Source organism: Polypterus senegalus, chromosome 1, assembly GCF_016835505.1.
Source record: "Polypterus senegalus isolate Bchr_013 chromosome 1, ASM1683550v1, whole genome shotgun sequence".
Lineage (NCBI taxonomy): Eukaryota > Metazoa > Chordata > Cladistia > Polypteriformes > Polypteridae > Polypterus > Polypterus senegalus.
Window position 1 is genome coordinate 87,026,095 of NC_053154.1, and position 14,558 is coordinate 87,040,652.

General features: G+C 40.5%; 1 protein-coding gene across 2 annotated transcripts in view; it reads left to right on the plus strand.

The window, feature by feature from the left end:
• The window catches only part of hjv (hemojuvelin BMP co-receptor), a 41,638-nt gene that overhangs the window by 10,437 nt on the left and 16,643 nt on the right, over nt 1-14,558 (plus strand). The window contains exons 1-3 of one of the 2 annotated variants that reach the window (XM_039752884.1): nt 7,679-7,867; nt 11,651-11,817; nt 12,188-12,690. In XM_039752884.1, the coding sequence (XP_039608818.1) occupies nt 11,721-11,817; nt 12,188-12,690 (600 nt within the window). In that variant the 5' untranslated portion in view covers nt 7,679-7,867; nt 11,651-11,720. Of the gene's footprint in view, nt 1-7,678; nt 7,868-11,650; nt 11,818-12,187; nt 12,691-14,558 lie in introns of those variants that run through there. The other variant, XM_039752889.1, reaches the window with a different exon arrangement.

Here is a 14,558-nt window from a genome sequence, read left to right on the forward strand (position 1 = left end):
TATAGTTTTACCCAAATACAATAAAGGACAGGAGACAAATGGCAGGTTGAGTCAGTGTTCTATAAGTTTATTTTAACTGAAAGGCACTGAAAAGAAATCAATAAATGAATGCCTATAGTCTTCTCTTTTTGAGAGTCAATTGAGGCTGTGCTGAGACTTTGAATAGACTGCTTTTTTCTAGGTTTCTCTCAATTTCAGACTACTCCCTTTCATTCATTTTTACACATTTGTCCAATTTACCCCTATTACAATGTTCCGGGGCAGATGGAGCCTATCCCATTAGCACTGGAGTGCCACTCCATACTCTCACACACTTGTGCTCATTCATACTGGGACAATTAAGAGGAACTAAGAAGGTTAACACTCACAACTTAAAGACATGGTGGTTGCCCATCCAGACATGCTGACCCAACGAGAACATACAAAATCAGCCAGATTTCTTAAGTTACAAGACATCAGCGTAAAATACTGTACTCTCTGCTGCTTTGTAAAATACAATTGAGAGGAAACTGATGGCTCCAGGCCACACACTTTTCAATATATTTATAATACATAATAACTATAACAAGAACAAATGTGAATTTCAGTTTGACATACTTTATTGTATACTGCAGAAAACGGAAGCAATGACCAATTACGTAATGAGCATTCAGAGTATTCTAAGGTAATATTTTTAGCAAATGTTTAAATTCAATATTTATACAATGGCTGCCAGTTTTGTAGCACAATATAAAAGTAGCAACATGCTGTGAATGAATGTGAGAAACTTTTAATGAAATAACTTGCATTTCTGTTTGTGTATGGTATTCCTCTGAGGTATTATTTGTAGAAATACTACCAATAAATTGTAGTATGTAATATTTTCTTCTTCTCTACTGTTTCTTCAGTGTCTGTGACTGCTATTTTAGGACATTGGATAGACTACAATATTGGAAAGCTCTGCCTAAAGGTCCCACTAATTTTAGAAGTCAGGGTTGCTGACATACCAACTCCCACATGTATTATACAGTCTAAATGTCTGGACTTAAACTGGGCTGAAAAATTGAGCAAACTTCATAAAATCAAACATTTAGAAACACTAGCATAACGTGGCACTTCAGCCTTTTGCCACTTGCTTACTTTGTGACTGACGGATGACATATCAGTGTTCTTGACCCACTTATTCAGGGCAGGTTTGCAGGGAAGCCAAAGCCTATCACAGCAATCATCAGGCACAAGTTGGGAACAACACCTGGACATGGTGCCAGTCCATTCCAGGGTGAACACATACACAGGCCAATCTACCACTGCCAATTCGCCTAACTGGCAGGTCTTTGGATGGTTAGAGGAAACTTATGTGGCACAGAAAGAACATACAAGCTCCACGCAGGGAGTACTCAGGATTAGAACCTTGGTCTCCATATTGTAAGGCAGCAGTGCTACCATGGCTTCACCATGTCACCATGGATAAAATACGCTTCTCAAAAAAAATTAAGGGAACATTTAATCATTACAGTCTAACACTAAGTCAAAAAGTTGATAGTTTTGCAGGTGGTGGCCACAGACAACTGCTCTCCCCTTATCCTTCCTGACTGATTCTTCTCTAGTTTTCCATTTTGCTAGTGTCCTTGTCACTACTGGCAGCATGAGGCAGTACCTGCAGCTGACTCAGGTTGCACAGGTAGTCCAGCACCTCCAGCATGGCACTCCATACATGCCACCAGAAGAAGGTTTGCTGTGTCTCCTAGAACAGTCCCAAGAGCTTGGAGAAGATACCAAGAGATGGGTTATTATAAGTGCTGGACAGGCCAGAGAATAGCATAAAACTAGCAGCAAGACAGGTATCTGCTCTTTAATGTGAGGAGAAACAGCCAGGTCCCTATAAAATGACCTCCAGCTGGCTACTGGTGTGCATGTTTCTAACCAATACTCTCAGAAACAGACTCCATGAGAGTAGCATGATGGACCAAAATCCTCTAGAGGAGCCTGTGCTCACAGCCCATCACCGTGCAGCTCGATTGGCATTTGCCAGATAATACCACAGTTGATAGCTCTGCCATTGGTGCCCTGTTTGCTTCATGCATGTGAGTAGGTTCTCACTGAGCACATGTGACAGATGTGAAAGAGTCTGGAGTCGCCATGGCGAACCTTATGCAGCCTGCAACATCATCCAGCCTGACCGATTTGGCAGTAGGTCAGTGGTGGTCTGGGAAGGTATATTCTTGGAGAGTTGCACAGATCTCCATGTGCTAGACAATGATACCCCTGACTGTTGTTAGGTACTGGCATGAAATCCTCAGAGCCATTGTCAGACTTTAAGCTAGTGCAGTGGGCCCTGGGTTCCTCCTGGTGCAGGATAATGCCCAATTTCATGTAGCCAGAGAGTGTAGGCGGTTCCTGGATTATGGAGACATTGATTCCTTTTAGTGGCCTTGCACAGTTCCCAGACCTGAATTGTGAACCTCTGAGACATTATGTATTGCTCCTTCTGATGCTACCAAGTAGTGCCACAGACTGTTCAGGAGGTCACTGATGCCCTGATCCAGGTCTGGCAGGACAGACCCCAGGACACCATCAGCATACCCAGACATAGTTGGTAGTGTATAAAGGCACATGGGGGGCATACACACTACTGAGTCCCATTATGAGTTGACATGATGAAATTCACACAAGTTGGATCAGCCTGTGATTTGTGTGTGTGGTTGCCCGGCAATGGACTAGTGCCCTGCCCAGGGGTTTGTTCCTGCCTTGCGCCCTAGGCTAGCAGGGATAGGCCACAGATCCCCATCACCAACAACCCTGGTCTGGATTAAGCAGGTTAGACAATGACATGACATGGCAATTCTAAAATAATATGTTATTTGAAACTTCATAACATAACATTTTGAAACCTGCTTAATGCAATGTAGATCACCCTGTAGCCTATGCCAGTAGCATCAGACAAACAGTGTGAAGCAGACTAGTCCATCACAGTATACAGTCACACTCCAACACAGGGCAGGTTTAAAATGAGCAATTAACTTAACATACATTTTGAAAAGTGGGAAGAAAATCCAAATACCTTTAGTAAAATCTAAGCAGACACTGGGAGAATGTACAATAGCAGGCAAATTTCAAACCCAGGTGAATATATGGCCTATTCAGCTTATATTCTTTAAACTGGTGAGTTCCTACTATATGTTTATTGTACAAAACCCATATTACTTTTATATTGTAAGGAACAGGTGCAATACCATCTAAGGAAAATCCTAAAAAAAACAATTACAGTAAACGTTCATCCTTTATTCAAGTTCTCATAGCTGCTTTTGTTGTGCTCTCAGTGACTAGCCATGCCCTGGATACTGGCAGCAATATGATACAAAAATGGGGCCTCAGGTTGTGTTAGGTCATGCTGGATTAAAGGTGGAAGCCAAGATTATTCCTAGCGTTCCAAGATCTAGCTGGCAGAAGTTGACCTGGAGGTGGGTCACTTAAGGACAGTAGCTCTGGTAATGGAAGTGGTGTTTAATATGGATGTGAAATCAGTAAGGTCTTATTCATGGATGTGATCAAGTTCCATTTTATGTGGAATTACTCCACTATACTTGCTATCAGATAGAAAGCTGCAAAATAGAATAAAAGCAATGAGATAAAAGTTATTAGAAGCACCTTCATCATTTAGACAGTTCAATGCTAAAGATGAGCTCAGAGTACTACAATATATCACCTAAATCAACCTTTCATGCATATCACACAAGTGAGATTCTGTGTTTGTGGATTACTGTTTGTTTTTACTTTCTCGTATACGAAGTACAGGGAAAGTATTGTAATCGTCCAAAAATTCGATTTTGAGATTTTCATGAATCTTGATGTTTTTTAGACCTCCCCGAGTCTGACTTACTGCCTTGTAGGGAAAGTATTGTTATAGTCAAAAAATGTAATTTTGAGATATTAATGAATCTCGACATTTTAGATCTCCCATTTGTGGAATTATGTCTCTGTGTGTCTGTCTGTGTGTGTGTGTATGTAAACACGATAACTTGAGTATGCTTTCAGTTAGACCAACCAAATTCTGCATACATGTATTAGGTACAAAATGTAGATTTCTATCAACTTTTGGACTATTTCCACTAACCGGAAGTGGTACTTTCTTATACATGCAGCTGCAAAGTCCGATTTAAAAAACTTTACTTATATAATAATTGTTCAATATATTATTAATTTGATTTGACTTGTTGTTGAGGCGGCATGGTGGCGCAGTGGTAGTGCTGCTGCCTCGCAGTTAGGAGACCTGGGTTCACTTCCTGGGCCCTCCCTGTGTGGAGTTTGCATGTTCTGTCTGTATGGGTTTCCTCCCCAGTCCAAAGACATGCAGGTTAGGTGGATTGGCGATTCTAAATTGACCCTTGTCTGTGTCCTGCGGGTGGTTGGCACCCTGCCCAGGATTGGCTCCAGCAGACCCCTGTGAATGTGTGTTCAGATTCAGCGGGTTGGAAAATGGATAGATTTGTTGTTGATGGTTCTTTAATGTACATAATATAATCATTGTCTTCTGGTTTACTCCTCAAATATCCATCCCCATATCTGAGTTTACAAAAACGTCTAGGGGAGACCACTCCTGATTTTTTATTTTCTCATTTGCCAAGAAAATAATTTTCAGTTAAGGGGTACATTACATTTGCTTAAAACTTAAAGGCTGTTGGATTCCATTTTTGGCTCATTTTTATTATATTTAAATTCACAGACAAAGATTTTTTAACATCCTAGGATTGTGACCTCAGGATATAGAAAATGCTTGTGAAACTTAGTGATCCATAGAGCTTTGTTGGCAGCAAACTTCCAGTTATGGTTGTGTTACCTTTGTTAGTTTGGGGTGCTGGGACTGAACATTCAAAGAATGATCTAAAATTAACTTCTATGACGATTCACATAAAATCCTAGCAACCTAGTGGCCCGTCTGAGGATTGTGGTTTGTAGAATGAGCTTCATGGCTGAGTAAACCATATAGTCCTGTTGGGCTCAACCTTGTGAGGCATGTGCAGGGTTTGAATTTAAAAAAATAGAAACAAGCTCTGAGAGTAGTACTGCTATTGGAAGGAGACAGTCAGAATATGCTCAGAACATTGAAAATTATGGACTAGATATACAGTAGTTGGACTCACAAACAAATATTCATTGGCTGTAGAACCACACTTTATGGTTGAGAGATGTTTCTGTTTTGTTCTCTCTCAGCTGTGAATAGGCATAGTGACACAGTGATGTTCTTTACATGTAGAGTTTGAGTTAGTGAACAAAAAGGTTGCAGAGACAAATACCTGACTGTTGCTTGCTTATATAGGCCTCATAATTCAGAATACTTTGGCCTCCCTAGATGTGATGGGATTGCTGAATCAAATGATGCCACCTGTATTTTGCAGTCCTACTGGCAAAATATTAACCAGGAAAAATACATGGAAGAATATAATTGAAAGGATCACACTACCCTATTTAAATCCAGGTGTTGAATTGTTATTGGATTTACAGGGTGGCCCACGAAAAAGTGGCCTGCCTCCACCGAGATGACTGCATTATGGGATTGAAGAGAAAAATGATCAAATTTGGTATTCACATTTACAGAAGATGCTGAAAGTGATCTCTTTATGCATCAATACAACTCTGTGCCCATTTCAGTCACAACCGCAGCCACCTATCCAGCGGCAGATGAGACAGGAGTTGGTGGAGACAGGCCACTTTATCGTAAGCCACCCTGTACATGTCTTGGTTTGTTCATAATGATACCAGTCCACCAAAGGCCAAGACTTTATTCTTGTACAACCTGATCTTATGCTGCATTTTCTGGATGTTCAGATAAAGAGAGGTGCTGAGATCTCGACTAATCTTTGTTTGGAAACAAGCTGACTCACATGGACTGGGTGGTCCCAGGAAGTTCAAACAAGCAGTCATGGTGCCAAGGGAACAGCTTGCAGACTCTCTTTTCCAAGTTTGTTACCCCTGAATTTGGAGGGAAGTTGTGGACATAAAAAGCGAATAGACCACAACAATAGAACTGTTTTTTGGTCACGGTCCATTTAAACTTTGTGAAGCAGGTGACTGAAATGCTTGAAGGGAACACACAGTATCTGTGGTTTGGCAGACTGGGGATTTAAGCCACATTTTGAATAAGATGATGTATTCTGATTAGATAGATAGATAGATAGATAGATAGATAGATAGATAGATAGATAGATAGATAGATAGATAGATAGATAGATAGATAGATAGATAGATACTTTATTAATCCCAAGGGGAAATTCACATAATCCAGCAGCAGTATACTGATTATCAGGTCTCCCAAGGAAACCTTATGCTGGGGTGCTGGAAATTAGATTCCAGACAAAATTTAGATTCAGGAAGACTAATGTGAGTACAGACCTGGCCAACAAAACTTTTTTTTTTATAAAACTAGACCAAGGCACATCAATGTGCACCTCTAGGTGTTTTGTGGAGTGTATGGGATAACAGGGTTGCTTGATTCATGAAGTGAAGTTGGTATTTAGTCAGTTAGGGTGGGCGCAAGACCTGGCCCAATGTGAGTGGTGCCATTTCTCCTGGTTTTGATTTTCATGTTTTGGACATGAAAATGCAGCCATTAATATTTGAGGACAGAACAGTAAGAGTAAATTGAGAAAACTCCCATGGACCATGAGCAAACTCCAAATTAGAAGTGCATGAGCCGTTAAGTGATTAAACACTGCACCAACCTGCATCCTTAGATTTTATTTTTGTATATTTTCCACAATACTAGCAATTGATTATTTATTTAGTAAACAACCTGAGTGGAAACTGGTATTTCAAATTTGAATTTCACTCATCTGTTAAATAAGGATATACCTCATGTGGGAAACAGCCCGGACACAGACAGGTAGTCATCGTTTGAATCACCACACCGGTTTATTTACAACTATTATTTACAGTTATGCCACACACCCCAGTGCCTCATCACCAAATACCCTCAGTCCAGGCCTCTCTCAATGCCTTTCTCTCTCTTCTTGACCACCTCCACCCCTCTCCTCCGAGCGCCGTCCTCTTCCACCCGACTACAGCCATTGAATGGAGGGAGGCGGCCCCTCTTATACCCACCTGGATGTGCTCCAGGTGCCTCCCAATGAGCAACTGCTGGCACTCCCTGGTGTGGCAGAAGTGCCGGCTGTGCACCTGGAAGCACTCCTGGTGTCCCTGGTCCTCTTCCTCTCAGCATTCCGGGTGTGGCAGAAGTGCTGAGGGCTAGGGCTCATCAGGCATCTGGGCGCCCCCGGCAGTGACCACAGGCCCCTATAGGGTTGAGCTTCTAAGCTCTGATCCCGTGGTCCCCAAAGCCACCAGGGCGGTTGCCCACTCGTGGTCTGGCGGAGGCATAAGCCCTCCTCCGATCCTTCTGGGCATCCCGGCTGGGTACCACCCCCAGCCGCTTGCCACACTCAATAACAGGTTCATTGACTGGGCTACACACAGAAAGGAAGTCTGAATGTTTAATCCCATTTTTCATTCTGTTCAGATGTTACTGTTAACATTCATTTACAGATGGTACTCTCTCTTTTGAGTCCCTTTGTGATTGGATGGTCCTTAGCACTGTCCCCTGCAATCTGTAACCTTTGGTTTTTGTAATGACCTGCCTCTGCGAAATGCAAACAAAACAAAATAAATAAATAAAGCAGCCAGGTTCAGATTGAACATTGCACTTCACCCCAGGGTGTCCCATCTCCATTTTTGCTTGAAAGTGACATGATGACTTTTAAATTGAGACAGGACCTTATGTGGCAAAGAATGCACCAACTTAGCAAACACACGCTGAATTGTCTGGACGTTACTGAAGACGTTTACTCAAGGCATCGTTAGTCTCAAAGAGTTTAACGCTTTAACATACATCACGGTAAGACAAATGTCAATGTTCTTTTTAAAACAGTTAATGTTAAGCTTTTCAGTTTTTAGATGTAAAGTTACTAAGCCAAGCCACAGAAGAGGGCTTGTTTTATTTGAAACTTTAATATTGCTTTAAATTACATATTTACTTATTAAAAAGTCTCTCAATTTTTAAAAAATGTGTTATTGTCTAAAAATAATATATAACCAAGGAGGATAGAACCTAGAGATTAGGTGTAAGGCAGAAACCAGCTGTGGACAACCTCCCGGGCCCAAGTAGACCGTTAATCTAACCTGCAAGTCTTTGGGGAGTGGGAGAAAAATCAAAGTACCTAGAGAAAAACTCAGACATGTACCGACAACAGCTAGAAACACCATGAAGCAGTAATAGTTAGCACTGGGCCGTTGTGCCAGCTTCCAACAATGTAGTACCTGTTTTTCACTACACCACTGATCCCCCTGACGTGGAAACACAGCATCAATTAAGATGGGTTTGCAGTTTCAATGAGAGGATCAGCATTCTAGCAGCTTGCTTTGCTATTTGTTTATGAGCAACTACATCTGCAGATCCATTAAGGTGTGTCTCCTTCAAGTCCATCAAGTATTTAATAGTAAACTACCTAAGCTGACTTGCACTGATCTCAGGAGTTAGTTTAGTTGCTGTTGGAGAAAGAGAGAGAGACAGCAGACTTAGCAGTTGTATATAGTGTAATAATAATTTTAGAAACATTTTTTATGGACAAACATAATTGTGGAAATAGAAATGAAACTTCATTTTTTTTCAGTAATGATCATGTACTGTACATATTACATGATAATGTTTACAGTAATTGAAATCTGCCTACTTCAATGCATTAATACATTTGTTGTACATAATTATACATCAACAATGTTAGAAAAAAGAGGAAATCAAATGTTACATCCTAAATGCCGACAGTCTTGCAATTCAGCAAAGAACTGTCTGGACTTTTGCTTGAATCACAGTGCTGGCATTCATGAAGTTTCATTGGCAAACACTGAAAAAGACAAAGTGAGAGGTAACGTGGGAAAGTGAAGTGAATTTATATTTGAGGAGGGTGTTTGTTCCACTCTGCAGAACAGATGAAAGTCATTCTATAAAGTTTTACTTTTATTTTAAAGAATATGGCATGTCCTGGGTGGCACGGTGGTGCAGTGGTAGCGCTGCTGCCTCGCAGTAAGGAGACCTGGGTTCGCTTTCCGGGTCCTCCCTGTGTGGAGTTTGCATGTTCTCCCTGTGCCTGCATGGGTTTCCTTTCACAGTGCAAAGGCATGCAGGTTAGATGCATTGGCGATCCTAAATTGTGCTTGGTGTTCCCTGCCCAGGGATTTGTTCCTGCCTTGTGCCCTGGGATTGGCTCCAGAGTTCTCCCTTTGACATTTTGGGAGAGATGCATTTTATTGTTCCAATATTTTTAATGACAAGCACATCCTGGCTCTTTATGCCAGCTTCCTAGACTGAGGTCTCAAGTTCATACAGTTGTATTTGCACGAGATACTACTTTTACATGGTCATATCTATACTTCTTCATTTAGCTCTTTATCTGCTTAAGACATCTAAGTGTATGTGAGCAAAATGAACAGGAAAGTCGTTGTGATGTTTATGTAGGCTTTTACTGGCAGACAAATATGTCTTTCTTTCAGTTTGCCGTGAACTTCACATGATTTTTTCAGCATGCTGAACCATTATGATAAAGTAGCATTTGTTTAACTAATGTTAAGAGCACTGCCCAGAAAAGCATACGTGCAAAACATTGTGCTTAGTATATTACTAATTGTTATGACTGAAATAGGCAGAAGGAAAGTAATCATGATTGGGTGATATTTTCAGAGTGAGATTAGAAAATAACATGTTTTAGAGAAGAGCCAAAATAATTTGTATAATATATACTTGTGTCAAATATAATGAAATCCACCTCAAGATGAGAAACTGCTTTGTTCAACTCACTTCTAATCTTGACTTGTGCAGACTAAGGCTTAGTACAAGAACACAAATAAACTTGAAAGTTAGTTACAGTTTTGGGAATTTCTCTTGACTCGTATTTTCTGCAGTGCTTAGGGTTATATTCTTAATAAAGTCTTTGGGCACTTTTTTTGTTTTAGTGTGGTTTACGAAATATGTTTTATGGGTGGCACAGAGGTGCAGAGGTAGCGCTGCTGCCTCACAGTAAGGAGACCAGGAGTTGCGTCCCAGATCCTCCCTGTGTGGAGTTTGTCTGTTCTCCCTGTGTCTGTGTGTTGGTTTCCTCCGGTTGCTTGGGATTCCTCCTGCTGTTCAAAAACATGAAGTTTAGGTGGATTGGCCACCTATAGTCCAAAACTGTTTTTTAGGTTAATTGTTGATTCTAAATTGTCCTGGCATGGGTTTGTGAGTGAGTGGGCCCTATGATGAACTGACAGTCTTCCCAGTATCAGTTTCTGTACTGCATTCTGCACTTTGGCTCCTCAAAACCCTAAATTAGAACACAGTATTTTATGCTATATTATTATATTCTGTTATTATTATTATATATATATATATATATATGGTTTCCTCCGGGCGCTCCGGTTTCCTCCTACAATCCAAAGACTTGCAGGTTAGGTGGATTGGCGATTCTAAATTGGCCCTAGTGTGTGCTTGGTGTGTGGGTGTGTTTGTGTGTGTCCTGTGGTGGTTTGGCACCCTGCCCAGGATTGGTTCTTGCCTTGTGCCCTGTGTTGGCTGGGATTGGCTCCAGCAGACCCCCGTGACCCTGTATTCGGATTCAGCGGGTTAGGAAATGGATGGATATATATATATATATATATATATATATATATATATATATATATATATATATATATACTATTTTATACAGTGAGCTGGATTAGCATTCTTTAATTTTCCACTTTTTCTCTCATATTGCCTTCTACCTTTCTATCAGAGAGCTGATGATGTAGGCATATATGCACAAACTGTAACAAGCTAGCCAGTCATCTGTTGCCTGTCTTATAATATTGTCTTCTGGTCATGAAGAATGACACAATTAAGGACTTAGGTATATTAAGTAATAAACTAAAAAGATAAGAGATTCTACAGTATCAATGCTATGCAGTAATGGCTTTGGCAAGAATCAACATTGTTCTACACTTAGTAAGAAGATTTTTCTCCTTCTTCTTAAGTCTGTAACACATACATTTAAAGTAAATCCCACCAAATATCTTTATAAATATATCCCTGAGCCAATGTTTTTTAAAAATTCCATATAAAAGTAAAACACACACACAATCAGTAATGTGTGGCAATGTAGACAGAGAGCTAGAGAAAGTCATCTAATTAAAAGAGAATATACTGTATGTTATGTTATTGGCTGCTGATATTCTTGATCTGTAAATAAGTGGAAAATACAAAGCATTTTTGGGACCCTACCTACACAACCACTCAGCAAGTCACAACATACATTGATTAGCATGGGGCCTGCGTTAAGATGATCCTGGTCATAGCAGTAAATGGCTAAAAATTTCAGAAAGAAACATTAGAAGATCGATAGATATCATGCAAGAACACACTGAAGAACAAGAAAAGAGAAGCTTGACAATATTTTGTCTGCCAGGTGAACAAGTTTCAGAAACAAATGAGAGAGCAAAAGAACAAAACCTCCAGTTTAATTGATTGATTGAAGGGGAAACAAGTACCAGCATCCTTTAGAACTGGTACTGGGTCCACAATCTTGACATATTTTATGTGATATTCTTTCCATATTATATTTGTTTTTGCACATGTTTATCTCACCCTATTGTGTTCTTTGTTTTTCAGCTGCCAGTTTAAAACACAATATGGCATGTTGGGGCTTCTGACAAAACGGCTTTGAGCTGGATGGACTGGAATGGGGAAACTGGGTGACAGCAACAGTAACACACAACAACCCGAGAAAAACTCTTCTGTCATTTTCCTGCTTCTTACGATTATCATTTTCAAACAAGGTACTGCAATGTTCTGTATTAGATAAATGACATCACTAAGGTCAAGGCCCTGCAATGTCTTCTCAGGTGCAGGTCTTTCAACTGAGATCTTCCTGTGGCATCCTATTTAGGTTGGCCCCAGAGGAAGGAGTGAGTCCAAGATAGGTGGAAGTGGAAATGACATCAGGGCTCTTTGCACCAAGGATCTGCTAGTCTGTGGGCAAAAGGAATTCCCTTCCATTTGCACGTGTGTGACATAATTTACAATTGTATTTATGTATTGGCAGTCTTTGAAAGAATTCAAGTTCAACTAACCTTCTGCCATCAACTCATTTATTTTCTTTTTATCTCAATGAATACAAAGTAAACACCACTGATTTTTCTTTTTCAGCCGCTGCGAAGTGTAGGATACTGCGATGTAATTCTGAATTTGTGGCGGCCACTGAACCTGGTGGTGGGGCGGTTGGCAACGACGACTACTGCAGTGCATTACGGGCCTATTCTCTTTGTACTCGACTCACGTCCCGGGCCTGCTGGGGGGACCTCTCCTATCATTCTGCTGTTCAGGGCATAGAAGACCTCATGATTCAACATCGGTGCCCACAGACAGGACCCACCTCCCGTCCAAGGCCTCAGGCTCCTATGTCCAGGCATGAAGGTCACCCAGCATTGGATACTTGCAGCTACAACAAAAGCTTTCAAAGGCGAGAGGGACGACTTCCCAGCTTTGTCCATTGTGGAGTCTTTGGGGATCCTCATATCAGGACATTTCAAGACGACTTCCAGACATGCCGGGTACATGGAGCTTGGCCACTCATTGACAACAACTACTTATATGTGCAAGCCACAAGCACTCCAGTGTCCAAAGGTTCAAATGCTACGGCTCTAACTAAGGTAAAGTAAGGCATGTAAGTAGTGAAAGACAGAAAGAAAAAAATGAAATCTGTATTAACTAAAATAATGATCAAATTATGTTTTATTGTGTTGCGCTTCTGATCATTGTATGTTACTCAAACTAAACAGTTGGATGCAAACTTTTCAGTGACCAGGACTTCTGGGTTTACCGATTGTTTTTCTGCCACCTGCAAGAGAGTTTACAATTCTCTCCAGCTCATATGTACTTTTATAACTCTAGGCCAATCAAAAGAATTTAAATATACAGTATTAATACAGGTGCAGGACACTGTCCCAACACTGGGCACAAGGCTAGAAGTGACACGATTAAACGCCAGTCCATCGGAGGGCCCACCCACGCTCACGTTCATATTCACACTCAAAATGATGCAGGATTATTTTGAATGGTGCAATATTTTTCAAAAATGGTCAAAATAAACAAACAACTATTTCACTTTTATATTTACCCTTGTGACTGGCAATTTTAAGCTTACTTAGATACCATGGTAATTTTTGAACGGGTATGATACTTTTAAAAAATGAGTCACTGTATAATGCCATTTTCAGTGCCAAATCAATGCAAACCATGACTGAAAAACAGTTTTGACATGAAAAATATGCAACTTATTGTTTAACAGTTCAGTAGTTTAATGTTTTTTTAAATAGTGCTTGAAACTGTCAGTTGAGCATACTGGCTCAAAATGGCTGCCATTACATCATCTAGGTGGATCCTGCACAGTAATGGGTCCTGAAGTGGCTTCCCACTCACTATGTAAAGTGCCTTGAGTAATGAAAAAAGCACTATATAAATTTAAAGAATTATTATTATTATTTACAAATCTTAGAATCTTTACTACGAGTGGCAGGGTGGTGCAGTGGTAGTGCTGTTGCCTCGCAGTTAGGAGACCCGGGTTCACTTCCTGGGTCCTCCCTGCGTGGAGTTTGCATGTTCTCCCCGTGTCTGCGTGGGTTTCCTCCCACAGTCTAAAGACATGCAGGTTAGGTGCATTGGCGATCCGAAATTGTCCCTAGTGTGTGTGTGCGCCCTGCGGTGGGCTGGCACCCTGCCCGGGGTTTGTTTCCTGCCCTGTGTTGGCTGGAACTGGCTCCAGCAGACCCCCGTGACCCTGTAGTTAGGACATGATAGTGGATGGATAGAATCTTTATTATGGATCAATTTATTTATTCAAAAAGAACATTATAGGAGATATAAACAACCATTTGTTTCCAAAATGTAGAAATTAGATAAGATGGGAACCTACCCAAACCGGGGGCCTTTCCAGCACAACAATGTCCAAAGCTTCTTTATGTGCAGCCAAGAGAGTACCATATGTAGAAAATTTAAAGGAAGAAAATGTTTCTCATTTTATAATACATTAACTGTGCTACCTGAGAAGGGTTGAAATTTGAGCAATCAACTCACTATCTATTGGAATGCATTTTGTAATGCATATAGTAATAAAATGCATTACATTTGCCATTCCAACAGATGGCACATCACAAATATTTGTAGCAATAAAATGCAGTACTACAAATGTTTGTTATGTGCCATCTGTGGGAATGACAAGAGACATGGCAACTGGATGGACAAACAGATACACAGACACAAACATTTATCCTTTTACATATTTTATAAAATTAATTATATTTAACTAAAATATACTAGAAAATGAGAAATATATATACTGTATATATATATATACATATATATATATATATATATATATATATATATATATATATGTATGTCAGTCATTTTCCAACCTGCTATATCCTTACACAGGGTCACGGGGGTCTGCTGGAGCCAAACCCAGCCAGCACAGGGCGCAAGGCAGGAACAAATCCCGGGCAGGGCACCCGCCCACCGC